The sequence below is a fragment of the Bison bison genome, unplaced genomic scaffold (genome assembly GCF_000754665.1).
Source record: "Bison bison bison isolate TAMUID 2011002044 unplaced genomic scaffold, Bison_UMD1.0 scf7180017864492, whole genome shotgun sequence".
Taxonomy (NCBI): Eukaryota; Metazoa; Chordata; class Mammalia; order Artiodactyla; family Bovidae; genus Bison; species Bison bison.
Genome location: NW_011495051.1, coordinates 2,787,381 through 2,802,875, shown reverse-complemented (window position 1 = coordinate 2,802,875; position 15,495 = coordinate 2,787,381). Strand labels below are relative to the sequence as shown.

Here is a 15,495-nt window from a genome sequence, read left to right as displayed (position 1 = left end):
TAAATTTGAATGTCTCTGAGGGTCTTGCCAGTCCCCAAGGAGGCCCAAGAGGAGGGCTCACAGGCAGCAACAGACTCGGGGACCACCCAGAACGCCCACCGCCAGCCACCCCAGCTAAAACTCCCGCTCACCTGTAGAATCTCATCTCCCTCCAGGATGCCCTGGCCGTCAGCTGGGCTGCCCGCCTGAACCCCGGATACAAAGATGCCCACGTCATTGCCTCCGGCCAGCCGCAGCCCAATGTTCGTGCCCTTGAAGAAGCGGACCACACGCGAGTCTGGGCTGTACCTGCGCAGGGAGGCGGAGGCGGAGTCAGGTGGGAGGCGGAGTCAGGGCAGGCAGAGGCGGAGTCATGCGGGAGGCCGAGTCAGGTGGACTGTGAGCTTCCCAGCTTCGGAGCTGAACCTCCCAAACAGCCCCACGTGGGTGTCCCGGGAAGGCAGGTGGTGGGGACCGGGGAAGCACCCCGGCGTGTGCAGGTCCTCAGTTTTCTTTTGGGGCACATACCCGTGGTCCTCCACACTCTGACCGCTGGGCACCCTGTAGATGTCATAGTTTCTTGGCCTCGGGGAGTCTGAAAGGGAACAGCCAGTTTTCCCCAAGTGCACTGACCGGTCCAGCCGCCAAACTTTTGCTGTAGGGCATCCCTGCCCCTTGGAATGTGGCTGCCCAACCCCCGCTCCTTCCGGGGCAATTGTCCCTGACCTCTGAGGCCCATGCCAGCCTTCCACACTCTGCATGGCACAGCCTCATTGGCTGATATCAGAAAAACCAGAGGAGAGGTGCTCAGACTGACCACAGAGGTGCTCACCTGTTTGGTTTTAAAAAAATATATTTGTTGATGCCAAATGAGAAGTCAGCATTGTTGAAATGTCTTTTTTTTCCCCTGCTATGCCATGTGGGATCTTGGTTCTCCAACCAGGGATTGAACCCAAGTCCCCTGCATTGGAAGCACAGAGTCTCAACCACTGGACCACCAAAGAAGTCCCTGCTCACCTGGTTCTGACGCGGTCCTAGAATCCACTGAACTTTCCCGCGGAAGCCGGTGGCTCTCCCTGGTGGGGAACAGATTTGGGGTGGGGTTTGGGGGGTGGATGTTGAGCAGCAAATTTTAGAAGAATTTGAATTTATCAGCACTTGGGTTTTAATTCTAGTCCTGCCCCTCTGCAGCTGTGTGATCTCAGGCCCTCTGCTCCTTATGACATGTCAATGACCTAAAGAGCCAATAATGAAGTAAGAGTTGGAACCTTGGCATGGGCTGTCCTCTGGCCTCTAAGATGGACTGAGGTGACCTCTACCCCTGGTTGTTACTCCTGTGTGGTCCCCTCCTCTAGAGAGACCCCCCTGCTGAGGGTCTGAGTCCTCCCACCAACAGCCATAGGAGGGAGCTTAGAAGGGGATTATCTACCCCCAAAAGCCCATAGCCCTAGACCACGTCTTGGAACCTCCTATGGACAGGAGAGACCTCTTCCAGGCAGGCCACCATGGCTGCACCCTCAAGGTTACCCAATGTGGGAAAAGACATGCCCGTGTTCCCCTCTCATTTGGCCATCCTAGCCAATGGGGTTACATACACGGGGGAGTTGGTTCGGCTGGTGTCTGGACTCTGCTGCCCATGCTGAGGTGGCGGTGGGATGTGAGATGGTGGTGCCTGGGACAGTTCTGAGCCGAGGTCTGAGATGTCTGTGGGGGAAAACATGTCTCAGCCATGGGCATGGCCTTCCAGGCTGGACCCATTTCACGGAGGGGCACATCAGGCCTCTCTAAGCAAAGGGGCCCAGACCAGAGTCAGGCTCAGCTGGGAACCTCCAGCTCTGATTTGCTGTGTGGCCTTGGGCAAGTTTCTGTCCCTCTCTGAGCCTCTCAGGGCCAGGCTTACCAACCCCTGCTTGGCCCTGCCAGACACAGCCTGCTTCCCTGGCCCTCCGTTCGAACCTCCCTGCCCAGGGCCCCTCACCCTCCAGGAGGGAGCTGTCGCTGTCACTGACGGCCGGAGGGATATTCACCAGGAACTGGCCTCGGTCCCTGAGCACCAGCAGAGTCAATTTCCCTTCCGATTTCTCAATCAGTTGGCGTGTGTCACTCAGCGACAGATTCTCACTGGACACCCCGTTGATCTAAAAGGAATCAGGAGAGGAAAGAGGAAGCAAGTTCACGAGAGATAGGGGACACTAGAAACAGATATTTTGGTGGGGGGACTACAAACACACAACTCTCAGGGGTTACTAAAAACAGACATTCTCAAGAGAAAACGATAGCATTCCTTCTGTGAGAGGATACTATGCCGAGAACTGACCTCTGGAAGAATTCTAGAAACAGTTTTCTAAGAGGGGTGGGGGATGCTAGGGAAAAATTAAAAATGGACTGACTCTCTCATCTCCCCAGAGACGGAAATTTCTCAGGAGACACGGGGAACAGATATTAGATATTACAGATATTACAGGAGTAATAATAGAGACAACCCTAATTGGGGGTGAGGGAGTAAATACTTAAATACTAGAAACAGATGATCTCTAGGAGGTGCTAGAAACAGACATCCGGAAGTAGACTGGAAATGCACAATTCCTAGGGAGGGTTTAATGTCATCTCAACTCACCAGGAATCCATTTCTAACATTTCCTCTTGGGAATGTCCGTTTTCAGTAACCCTTGCGATTGTGAGTTTCTAGCCACCCCCCACCTCCAAGCTCTAAGCGTCAGCCCTAAGCCACTAGAAACAGACACTCAGGGTCACTAGAAACAGACAACTCTGAGAAGAGTTTAGAAACAATCAACCAGAAATGATTTGGAAATCAAACATCAGGAATCACTAGAAACAGATTTTCAGGGGAGGAGTCTAGAAGGAAATGAACTCTTAAGGCAGAGCTGCCCCTTGCAGCCTGGTTTCTGGATCACTAGTATCCAGGCACCTAAGGCAGGTCCACGAATCAGTGCTGTAGCCAGCTGGCCATGTGATTCTGAGGATACTAGAAACAGACAACCCAAAGGGAGTACTAGAAACCAACATTTGGCAATGGATTAGCAGCAGATAGGGGAAAGGGCGGAAAATCCTGCATAGCCATCTCCAACCTTTGGAAAATAGGTAACAATGCAGCCGGCAAGTGGTTCAGCTCTGCTGACCTTACTGGGTGTCTTGGTAGCACTGTTACTCTCTGGCCCTGGTCTCCCTGCCTCTAATGGGAAGCCTGGGCTTACCTGGAGGATGAGGTCTCCTTCCTGAAGCCCACTGTTCTGGGCAGCCAGGCCCGAATCTGTGATGTGCTTGATGAAGATCTGACTGCCCAGTTTGACCCCAAAATCTGTGGGAGGAGGCGGAAAACTGAGGCAGGGCCTGGGGTCTAGGCTGCCAGGGGCTCTCAGATCCCAGCCTTTTCACCTGCTCTCTACCACCCTGCCTTCCCGGCTGCTGTCCTAAGGGGACGGGGCAAGCTTCAGCATTTCCAGCGGGCATTCTCCACCTCAGGTATCTGTCAGCAGGTGACAGCAGACCTGGTGCCCCATAGCTGGAGATGCAACACACGAGCACCAGGTGGTGCCAAGAGCTGGGAAGATGGAGAAATCAGGGAGGTGGGGAAGTGGCCTTGGTGGGAAGGGGGGAAGCCATTTGGGACGAGGTGGTCAGGGGACAGCCTCTCTACAGGGGTGATGTCTGAGCCAGGTCTCAGATGAAGCAAGGGAGCAAACCCTGCAAGGGTCTTGGGAAGGTTGTTTCAGGTGGGAAATGGTCTGTGCAAATGCCCTGCGGCAGGGATTCTGATGTCATTGCATGGTGGTTGGCAGTAGGCACCTGAGAAAGGGCAGAGCCCGGGCTGTCCCTTCCAGACACCCTGATGACAACACCAAAAGGGCTTCGGGGTCACAATCCCCAATATTCAATGAGATCACAACGAACATTTTCAGGAGTATTAAAATTATTATGTGGGGTAGAGGTCCCAGTGCCATTTGTCACATCGTAACCATAATTCCGAGATCATGATTCTGTCCTTGAATCAAGAGGGAGTGAGAGGTCATGTCTCTCTACCTCTGTAGAGGTAAAGGTCTACTGTTCTCTACCTATGAACACCTTGACAATCTACTGATGTCATGATGTGTGAGCTTCCTGTTTCTCTAAGAACATGCCACAAATTTAGTGCGTATAATACACACAGATTTATCTCACAGTTTGAAATGGGCCTCATGGGACTTAATTCAGGTGTGGGCAGGGCTGATCCCTCCAGAGGCTCCCAGGGAGCATTGGCTCCTGCCTTTCCCAGCTTCGAGGCACCACCTGGCTTGCGGCCCCTCCCTCCACCCTCACAGCCAGCAGCTCAGCATCTCCCGTCTCTCTCTGCCTCTGATTCTCCCCCTCCCTCTTATAAGGACCCTGTGAAGACACTGGGGCCCCAGGGAATGTAGGGTCGTCCCCATCTCAGGGGCCTAGCTTAATTGCACCTGCAGAGTCCCCTCTGCCCCGTGAGATGACACGTCCACAGGTCCTGGGATAGGGCGTGGACATCTTTGGGGGCTGTTATTCTGCTGAGCACACACCATGCGCGACCAAATGTCAGGGCAGCAACGAGGCCCTTTCCCAGGGATTCCAAGACCCCCTGCCGACAACATAGCCCTAAGGCTCACCATCACTCTCTCTCTTCCGCACCAGCACGGACTTCACGGGCCGCATTTGCACGTCCTGCCGTGGCAGCCGCTTGAAGCCGGACACCAGGGCCAGCCCGTTGGCCTCGGAGCCGCCACCTGGGCTCCTGCGCCCGCGGCTGCTGGCCCGGCTCCGGCGACCTGCTCTTGGCCGACGGGAGCGCTCGCCCCAGGAGCGGCCAGAGCCGCTAGACGTGTCCCCCTCGTAGCCCCGGCCGTGGTCAGCCTCCTCCAAACGCCGCAGCCTGTCTTCCTCATCTGAGTCCTGGTGTCCCGGGGCAGAAGTGACCTTGGTGGCAGGCACCTGGACTTTCCGGGGACGCTTCACCGTCTGTTCAGGGAGGCAAAGATGGGTGGGGGGCCAGTTCAAGGCTCTGGCCCATCCCCTGGGCAGCCCTGGGGGACTCTGGTTCCTCTGAGCCTCAACATCCAAGCTATGAAATGGGGACACAATTCCATTGGCTTGGGGGAAGCTTATTCATTTGCCCATGGGCAGCATGATCGGGGATTGGGGATGGGGTGGGGGACTCAGCCAGGACAGAGGTGCTGCTGGCAGGAGCTGCCCCTCCCACTCACAATGTTGGCCATCTTTGTGCAGGTCTTGAGTATCTGAATGGCGAAGGTGGAGGTAACACTCTCCATGGAGACCCCATTCACCATGACAATCTGGTCCCCTGTCCTGAGGGAGAAGGCCAGGTCTCAGGGAGGAGGCCTTGCTGGGAGCCCCTCTCCCCAGGCCTTCCCTGAGGGCCCCTGGCAGGTACCCCCAGCTCTACAAGGCCTGGTTCCAAACCATCAGTGTCCCCAGGCTCACAAAGACATCCTTCTGGGCCTCAGTTTCCTCATCTGTAAAGTGGGGCTGATCAAAGAACCCACATAATAATGAAATGCAATTGTAGAACAGAAACGGCAATTGCGGCTGGCATCTCCATACCGCCTTACTTTTTTCTCTAGGCCCCCCTCTTCATGCTTTTCTTCCCTTCTCTCTCTGTTTCACACTCTATTTCTCTCTGAAGCTGGCCCCCGATTCTGAGTATCACATCACCTGTCAACCACTCGGGCCCAAGAACCATTTTTCCCAAAATAACTCCCAGGAGCCTCCTGCCCCCAAGACCTCAGGATACTGGGTCACTCTCCCTCCAGCCAAAAAGAGGTTTCTAGGATATTTGTTCCAGGAGCGTTCCAGGGCTACCATAACCCCGAGAACACAGTCAGTCATGCTGCCAGCTTCCAGTCCTGTGTTGTCAGGGCTGGGAGGTGCCAGGCACATTTTAGCCTCCAGACTCTGGACCATATAGGTCCCTCTTCTTGACACACCTGCCCCCCTGTAACCCAGCTGCCTTGACACTCACTGTAGCCAGCCCTCAGCCGGCCCTCCAGGCACCACATCGGACACAACCACAGATCCACCGGACCGGTCTCGGCCACCAGAGATTGCGATGCCAAAGCCTCGGCGGGGGTCCTGAGAGGGGATGAGAAACAGAACGCGATTCTGCTTTTCACTGGGACAAAGGCCATCCTACGGGGACCGGCCCACTGTTTTTGTGGGCGCCCATGCAGGGAGAGGGAGGCCCCACCTTGCTGATCGTGGCAGTGTACTGTTCCCAGATGGTCAGCTCCTCCATGTCCAGCACCTGGAGGGGGGTGGCAGGGAAGGTGGCTGTGAGGATTCAGGGGTCTCCATACCTGGGTGGGGAGCCTAGTTCTGACACTCTCCTGGCCCAAGCCTGTGGGATGGTTGCAATGTCTCCTGAGACCTCAGTTTTTTCATCTGCAAAGTGGACTTAAGTCAGTGGTTCTCAACCCAGAACTGTTCTGCCTCCTCCAGGGGACACTGTGTGGTATCTGGGATCATCTGTGGTTGTCACAACTGGGTGTGCTCCTGGCATCGAGTGGGTGGGGGCTAGGGATGCTTCTCAAATTCCTTCAGTGCACAGGACAGACCCCACCATAAGGAATCATCCATGGGCTTCCCTGGTGGTACAGTGGATAAGAATTCGCCTGCCAATGCAGGGGACATGGGTTTGATCCCTGGTCCAGGAAGATTCCATATGCCATGGGGAGCAACTAAGCTCGTGCACTACAACTACTGAGCCCACGCATCTAGAGCCTGTGCTCTGCAACAAGAGAAGACACCTCAGTGGGAAGCCCGTGCAGCACAATGAACAGCCCCTGATTGCCGCAACTAGAGAAAACCCGCGCATAGCAACAAAGACCCAGAGCAACAAGAAATACAGAAAAAAAAAAGAAAAATGATCCTTTCCCAGATGTTAATGGTGCTGAACTGTAATGGAAATAGAGAAGGGGCAAGTCCTTGTTGCTTTCCCTCTGGGAGATCTGACTCGATGCCTAGTGGGCATCGAGCAAAGCCCACAGGCACAAGGGACTCACTCTGCTCCAGACCCGCAGGCCTCCTCGCCATTCCTCCAACACGCCAGGCCCGGTCCTGCCCCAGGACCTTTGCACACACTTTCTCCTCTGCCTGAAACTCTCGTCCACCAGATCTCTACCTGGCTTCCTCCCTCACTTCCTTCTCCCAGCCACCCAGTCTGCAACCGGCCCCTCCCCACCCCACAACAGACCAGTTTATCCACCTCATCCTGATTCCCAGTTCACAGAACCTGTGATCCCTTGACATTCTCTGAATTTTAAAAATCTGGTCACTGTACTTCTCCCTCTAGAATGTCTGCTTCGGAGGGCAGAGATTTTTATCTGCCTCGGATTCTATCTATGGAATGATTAAATGAAGTGCTTCCTTTGCGCCAGGCTCTTTGCAGTAAGATCTCATTTAATCTGCTCACTAACAGGTGTTCTGTTAACAGATAGTCTATTATTCATCTGTTATATGATTTTTTTCCAGTAGTCATGTATGGATGTGAGAGTTGGATCATAAAGAAGGCTGAATGCCGAAGAATTGATGCTTTTGAACTGTTTGGAGAAGACTCTTGAGAATCCCTTGGACTGCAAGGAGATCAAACCAGTCAATCCTAAAGGAAATCAACCCTGAATATTCATTGGAAGGATTGATGCTGAAGTTGAAGCTCCAATACTTTGGCCACCTGATGCGAAGGGCTGACTCATTGGAAAAGACCCTGATGCTGGGGAAGATCGAAGGCAGGAGGAGAAGGGGACGACAGAGGATGAGATGGTGGGATGACATCACCAATTCAATGGACATGAGTTTGAGCAAGTTCTGGGAGATGGTGAAGGACAGGGAAGCCTGGCGTACTTGCAGTCCATGGGGCTGCAAAGAATCAGACACGACTGAGCGACTGAACAACAATCACAGATGAGGAAAGCTGGGTCCAGAGAGGGAAAGTCACTTGCCAAGACAACAGAGCAATTGGAGCGTAGGGGTGGAGAGGCGTGGCTTCTGTTATTTTCAAGTCCAGGGTACAGAGGAGATCAGAGGCTTTGGGAATAGAAGTCACGCAGCCAACAGAAGGGGGTATGTGGCCCACACCTATCCCTTACTTCTATCTGGATGTGCTGCTGCCCCTGGGGGGCCTTGTAGAAATGATGCCCCCTCCCCACACAGCATAGCAGGTGTCGGGGGATTCCCTGTGCAGTGTGTGGTGTTTCCCTGCCTTTTCTTAGAGGTTCCTGGGAGAGCAGCATTCCAGGCTCCAGGGAGGTAGGAGGCCCTAGGAGAAGAGGGAAACAAAGCCAAGGGCGGGGCCTCATGAGCCCTCCTGGGAGCTGGGTCTGCTTTGCACCACCAAGATTCAAATCCTTCAGTGTGCACTTGACTGGCTGTGGTGGTACTTCTCCAGCCTCATCTTCCCCATCTGTACAATGGGTACCTCCCTCACCCCCGCTGCCCCATCTTTCAGTGCTGAGGTGTGAGAAGGGGGCCTGGAGTCTCCCACAAATAGCAGTAGGAGCCTCTGGAGGGACGGCAGTGGTTGTAGTGAGAAGTAATAATAATGATCTTTCTCCTCTGTGTAACATTAATAAGCAGCACTATTTCATGAGCTGCCAGCAAGCACTATGCAGTACCCATTCCTTTACTCCTGAGTGACCTCAGGAAGCGGCACTGCTTCTATTCCTGCCTTCCTGCTTCACAGGGGAGGAAAAGGAGGCCCAGAGAGGTTCAGTAAAGTACTAGAGGTCACACAGCACTACGTGAACCCTGGCAGTCTGTCCCACGCCTTTGCTCTCAACCACCTGGTCCCAGCACCCTTCTGTTCTTTTTTTTTTTTTTCCCCTTCTAAACATTTTTCGGAACTAAATCTTTTCACTTGCTCTGATTTTATGTTTGGTGTCATTAAATGATCCCCTTGCATTTTGAGTTCCTGGCTCTATTTTAAGAATCAGCCCCCAGGGAATCACAGCCCTCAGGGGGCAGGCGCAGGTGGCCATGGCTTGTTCTGGCTCGTGCAGGTTCGCCTCCACGGATACTGGCAGGCTTTCTGACACCCATAGGGTCACACCGAACCCCGCAGCCCACCTCAGCTTAGTTCACCCCCAACCTTTCCCCGGCTGACTCCTGTGCCTGGACACCCTCCCAATATGCATACAGCTGTCCCCTGACACTTGGGTCTCAGCTCAAATGCCACCTCCCCAGGAAGACCTCCCAGACTAGCCAATCTTCTCTGGCTGGCATGCTACCACTCCTCTGCTCTATTGATTAGGTTTTACTCATGGCTTCCAAAACCATCTTCAATTACCCTGTTTAATCATCAATTTGTGATTTCTGATCTTTCTTCTTGGGTGTGAAGGCTAGGCGGGGCTGTCTCTCTGGGTACTTTGCTGATTGGTCCACCAATCAACCTCCCTTCCAGGCTTTTACACATGCTGTACTCCCTGGCAAACTCCTATTCATCCTTCACAGCCCCAGGGGCAGTGTCTCTTCCTTCAGGAAATAAGTCCTCAACACCCCCCCAAGACACATACATTTCTTGCCTCTGATTATTGAGGCCTGGGAGGTCCCAGTCCACCTGTCTCCCTTAAACCCCTGAGTCTGGGGATTCCTGGTAGTCAGGGTTGGGGGTCCTGGGACCCCATCATTGTCCCCACAGGACAGCGTGTGTGGGGAGTTTGCGGAATGCACTAATGGTAGAATAAAAGGCTGATTTTCCCAGGAACTCCACCAGGTTCTCTGGGAGATAGTGGAGGACAGAGGAGCCTGATGTGCTGCAGTCCACAGGGTCGCAAAGAGTAAGACACGACTTAGCGCCTGAACAACCACCACCACCTGCAGGTACGTCCAGAGTTCCTAGCCTCCTCAGCCCCGCCCCCCTCCAGGTGAGCTCCGAGGGGGCGGAGCCCGCGCCTACATCCCCGCCCCTTGCCACGCGCGGGACAAAAACACCGGAGACTAGAGGCCTCCGGAGGGGACTGGGCTTACCGAGTCACACCGGCCCAGGCACGTGGTTGCCAGGCTGCTGATCACTCTCCCCCTCCCCGCCCCCACCTCTGGGAACCACAGCGGGGGTCGGAGTGGGGGAGGGGAGGGGACCACAAATACTCGAGTTGAGGACGGGATTCTGGGAGCTGCTGCTTGCTGCCTGGAAGGAGAAGGAACTTCCCGGCCCTAGAGCCTCGGGTGGTCTGGCCTGGGGCCAGCCACAGATCTCCCGAGCCTGTTCACCTGTTTACCCCTCTGGGGCCCGACCTGAGACGCAGAAGGGTGGGTGTGACAAAGTCGGTTCAAGCTCCAACACTGGAGAACGAAGCACACCCCACTCGCCACAGGGCCACGGGGATTCCCTGCCCCAGCCCCGATCGGCCTGCCCGATGCAGCAAAACTGGACTCTCAAGCCAGATCCCCCAAGTTAACAACTCTGTATACAGTAGACACTCAATAAATGGTGATCCCCTCTTCCACAGCCTCACTGCCTTCGCCAAAGCCGTTCCAGCCCACATAGTCCCTGCCTACGTCCCACCCTTAGTGCTCAAGCTCAACTCGGCCCATCCCCCTGGGAAACTGCACACCTACTATGTACGAGGAGCATTTTCCCCCCCTCCTAGGATCCTCCCCACGCCCTTCTATAAAGTGACCATCACCCACTTTATAGACGAGGTTCTCAAAGGCGTGGACTCACTGGCTGGCTCAAAGTTACACAGAAAAATCGGAATTTGAACACCGGTCGGCCTGCTAAGGGACTTCCCAGGTGGCGCTGGTGGTAAACATCCCGACTGCCTATACAAGAGACAGAAGAGACGCGGGTTCCATCCCTGGGTCGGAAAGATCCCCTGGGAAGCAGACCCGGGGCAGAGGGAGCCCCCGGAGGCACGCTGGAGGCCAGTGGGCGCAGACACTCTCCCCTTGCTAGCCTCCACATTCTCCTGGGCCTCAATTTCCCCATCTGTTACCTAAGAAGGGGGTAATCTGGGGTCCCGGGTCCCGGTCCCAGCCCCGACCCCACCTCGGTCCCCTTCCCCCTCCAGCCCTCCGCGGGCTACTCGCCTGGAATCTCACCGCCATAGTCCACCCTGGGGGCTGTCCAGCGCCTCTGGGCCAGGGCGGGGGGCCTAGAAACAGTCAAAACTGGACCCCACCCTGGCGGCTGGGGAGGGTCGCGGCGAAGCAGGTGTCCAGCACTTGCCCTCCTCCCGCCCGCTCCGCCGCCAGGGCTGCACCTGCACCTCTTCCTCCTCTGAGTCCCCTCCCGGCCCCGCCTCTGTCCCGACACGCCTCCGGGACGCCGCCAAGGCCGCCTTCGCTCACACCCTGCCACCCCTCCTAATACAGGATCCAGGCCCTGTGGTGGGAATTCCAGGCCGTGTTTTCCGCCCAGCTGCGCACTAGCCGGCGGCCGGGTTGGAGACCTGCCCGGAGAGGCTGCAAGGAAGACCAGGCAGGGATTAAAGCCGCGTTTGGAACGGAGCCTGCGTTTTGGAAGGTTTTCCATCCAGGAAAACCAATGCGTGTTGGATTCTGTAGAGAGACGTGTTATGGTTAGGAGCTAGCCAAGGTTCAGAGACCTCCCAAGAGTAGGGCTGATCTTTCTCGGTCACCTCATCTTCAGCAAGTTCACCCGATTTTATTTGATTTTTTGATTTTTGGGAGTTTATTTTAGAGAGGAAACTGAGGCCCAGAGAAACCTGGGGTGGGGTGAGGGGTATGGACTTTCTGAAGGTGTAGGCTGATATGAGACTTCCCTTTTGATGTCCCCTACAGTGGAGGATCCAGAAGGTGCACAGCGGTCACCTCTGGGCCTGGCCAGAATCCAGTGTTTTCAGCCTGTCTTCACACCTAGCCCTGGGTTGGGTCCCCAGCTGGGAAGGGCGCTCAGCGGGGACAAGGAAATTCTTTAAGATTCTTGGAGTAAAGGTCTTGCTTCTTTCTCCACCCCTTGACTCACCCTCAAGGGACCTGTCTAGGAATAATTGGACCAGAGCCAGAAACCCTCTACCTGGGGGTGTGGAAGGGAGAAAGTCACCTGGGTAGGTGGAGCCACCATTGGCTCTGCCCTCACATTCCTTCTTGCTTAAAAAAAAATAGAGCCTGAGGCTCAACTGTTTCCTTGTCCCACCCAGGTCAAGGTTGAAGGGGCAAATCTGGGCATAGACACCCCTTCCCAGCCTCACCCAATCAAGACTGGGCAGAAAGAAGCTCCAGATTGTGGGAAGAGGGGAGGCAGAGGGGAAAATTAGGGATCAGGGAAGTCTTCCTGGAGGAGGGGGCATTGCCACTGGGGTTTAGAAGGTTGAATATTGCTGTTGTTGGTCAGTCACTAAGTTGTGTCCGACTTTTTGCCACCCCATGGAGTGCAGCATGCCAGGCTTCCCTGTCCTTCACCATCTCCCTGAGTTTGCTCAAACTCATGTCCATTGAGTCGATGATGCTGTCCATCAATCTCGTCCTCTGTCATCCCCTTCTCTTGCCCTCAGTCTTTCCCAGCACCTTTTCCAATCAGTCAGTTCTTCTCATCATGTGGCCAATGTATTGGAGCTTCAGCTTCAGCAACAGTCCTTTCATTGAATATTCAGGGTTGATTTCCGTCAGCACTGACAGGTTTGATCTCCCTGCAATCCAAGGGACTCCCCAGAGTCTTCTCTGGCACCACAGTTTGAAAGCATCAGTTTGTGATCAGCTTTTCTTTATGGTCCAACTCTCACTTCCATACATGTCTACTGGAAAAATCAGCTTTGACTATACAGACCTTTGTTGGCAAAGTGATATCTCTGCTTTTTGATACACTGTCTAGGCTTATCACAGCTTTTCTTCCAAGGAGCGAGTGTCTTTTAATTTCATGGCTGCAGTTACTGTCTGCAGTAATTTTGGAATCCAAGAAAATAAAGTCTCACTGTTTCCATTGTTTCTCCATCTATTTGTCATGAAGTGATGGGACCAGATGCCATCATCTTAGTTTTTTGAATGTTGAGTTTTAAGCCAGCTTTTTCATTCTTCTTTTTCACTTTCATCAAGAGGCTCTTTAGTTCCTCTTCACTTTCTGCCATAAGGGTGGAGTCATCTGCCTATCGGAGGTTGTTGCTATTTCTCTTGGCAATCTCAGTTTCAGCTTGTGATTCATCCAGCCCAACAAGAAGGTTGGATAAGAATTTGCCAAATGTGCAAGAATACAGTCAAATCCTTTGAGGCCCCCAAGGTTGATATCTCACCTCTCCCCAAAACACTAAAGATCCCAGTTAGCCAAAATTTACCCCTCAAGGGTGCCCAAAGTCTTCCAAGGCAATAACCCTTTTTAAGAGCCCCCTTCTAAGGACGTATTTGGACCCTCATAAGTAAATCAGTGTTAGTTGCTCAGTCATGTCCGACTGTTTGCAACCGCATGGACTGTAGCCCACCAGGCTACTCTGTCCATGGAATTCTCCAGGCAACAATGGAGTGGGTAGCCATTCCCTTCTCCAGGAGATCTCAACCCAGGGATCAAATCCAGGTGTCCTGCATTGCAGGCAGATTCTTTACCATCTGAGCCAACCTCAGCCTTTTCCGATGTGACCTTGGGCCACCAGCGGGTGACCTTGGGCCAAACACGAAATGATTTTAGGTAAAAGAAGGTCAAACTTTTTAAAAAAATAGATGTATATTTGCTTTAATGAGTTACAGGAAAAAACATAAATAAATTCTCTACTCCCACATGTATAAGGAATTCGTGGCTGCGATTACTGGGGAGGAGTTACTGATTAGGATGTAGGTCTGGCAAAATCAGACAAGCGGGCTGCTTAAGGAGTGTTAGCTTTGCTGCAACCACTGTTACACAGGTATCCACGTGCCCATTTGCAGCTGAGAAAACTGAGACCAGACGTGTCAAGTAGTGGGCCCAACTAGAAGAGCTGGGTTTGGCTCTGTTTGATGCCACACCCCTCACTCTATATGTAGGGTGATTTACCCCTCACTCCCCCTCGAAACCCCACTTTAATATCTGAAGACATGTTTAGTAGACACTGTTGGCATTGAGTGGGCTTCCCAGGTGATTTAGTGGTAAAAAATCCACCTGGCAATGCAGGAGATGTAGGTTCCATCCCTGGGTCAGGAAGATCCCTTGGAGGGGGAAATGGCAACCCATTCCAGTATTCTTGCCTGTAGAATCCCATGGACAGAGGGAGCCCAACAGGCTACAGTCCATGGGGTCGCAAAGAGTTGGACACAACTGAGCATGCACACACTCCTATTGGCACAGAGTGGACAGAGGCCGGGGATGCTGTTCACCACCGCCAAGTGCCCAGGACAGCCCCACCCCAGAGAACCATCCAGTCCCAAAAGTCAATAGTGCTGAGGTACAGAAACCCCACTTTAAAGCCCTCTAAGAAGGGGGATAACCACCCCAAGATACATGGTCTTCCTTCAGCCACCTCACATACTTCATTCCCTGTTCAAGAACACTCAGCGGCTCCCCAGTATCCATGAGATAACCTGTACTCAAATTCGGGGCTTTGGAGAAAGGTGCCTCCAGTGCTGCCTCACAGAGGGAGGGTCATTCATGCATTCATGTTCTCACCTATTCAGTCGTTCATGCAAAAAAATATTTCAAGCCCTTGTTAAGCACCAGGTGAAGGAGGAAGTGAGGGGGTAAGGAATTCCCGCCTGAAGTTGCAGTGCTGATTACCACCAGGAGGAGGCAGCGTGCACATGGCCTGAAGTGATGTTGTGGGAGGGGAGGATACTAGGAACCTGGGGGATGACCCTTCTCTGCCCCTTCTGAGCCCCAGAGGGGGAAACTGAGGCTCAAAAAGGGTGGGGACAGGGTTGAAGTCTCCCTGAGTGGTGACCATCAGGAAGGGTGGGAACCTGCAGGGAGGGAGTGGTGGTCATTCACGCCTGAGGCTTAAAGCCTCCCTGGTGGAGGCTGCTTTGCTGGGCTGCAGGAGGCGGAGGTGTTATTTGTGGTCAAACAGGTCTGACCAGAACCCAAGAATGAAGCTGCTCAGCCACCTGGCTGGGCGCTGGCTCATTCAATTACTGAGTGCCCACTGTGTACACCCAGTTCCTACGCAAGCCCTGCCCTAAAGAAGGCTGAGCACTGAAGAATTGATGCTTTCGAACTGTGGTGTTGGAAAAGACTCTTGGGAGTCCCTTGGATAGCATGGCAATCAAATCAATCAATCCTAAAGGAAATCAACCCTGAATATTCATTGGGAGGACTAATGTTGAAGCTCCAATACTTTGGCCATCTGATACAAAGAGCCGACTCATTGGAAAAGACCCTGATGCTGGGAAAGATTGAGAGCAGGAGGAGGAGAATATGAGACAGTTGGATGGCATCATCGACTCAGTGGACATGAGTTTGAGCAAATTCTAGGAGATAGTAAAGGACAGGGAAGCCTGGCGTGCTGCAGTCCAGGGGGTTGCAAAGAGTCAGATATGTCACTGAATGACAACAACAAAAGGAAGCCCAGGGCCCTCAGGGAAGATAGACGATGGTCTAATCTTCAGGTAGCAGAAATAAAATGT

General features: G+C 53.6%; 1 protein-coding gene across 1 annotated transcript in view; it reads right to left on the bottom strand.

Annotated features, from left to right (window-relative positions):
* The window catches only part of TJP3 (tight junction protein 3), a 19,867-nt gene extending 8,635 nt beyond the window's left edge, over positions 1-11,232 (bottom strand). Inside the window, exons 1-11 of the mRNA XM_010828123.1 lie at positions 11,044-11,232; positions 6,209-6,265; positions 5,984-6,093; positions 5,208-5,310; positions 4,614-4,962; positions 3,195-3,298; positions 1,958-2,117; positions 1,575-1,683; positions 997-1,055; positions 508-574; positions 132-288 (exon numbers count right to left, since the gene is read on the bottom strand). Coding sequence (XP_010826425.1) covers positions 132-288; positions 508-574; positions 997-1,055; positions 1,575-1,683; positions 1,958-2,117; positions 3,195-3,298; positions 4,614-4,962; positions 5,208-5,310; positions 5,984-6,093; positions 6,209-6,265; positions 11,044-11,061 — 1,293 coding nt within the window. The 5' untranslated portion in view covers positions 11,062-11,232. The remainder of the gene's footprint in view (positions 1-131; positions 289-507; positions 575-996; positions 1,056-1,574; positions 1,684-1,957; positions 2,118-3,194; positions 3,299-4,613; positions 4,963-5,207; positions 5,311-5,983; positions 6,094-6,208; positions 6,266-11,043) is intronic.
* Positions 11,233-15,495: the final 4,263 nt, after the last annotated feature.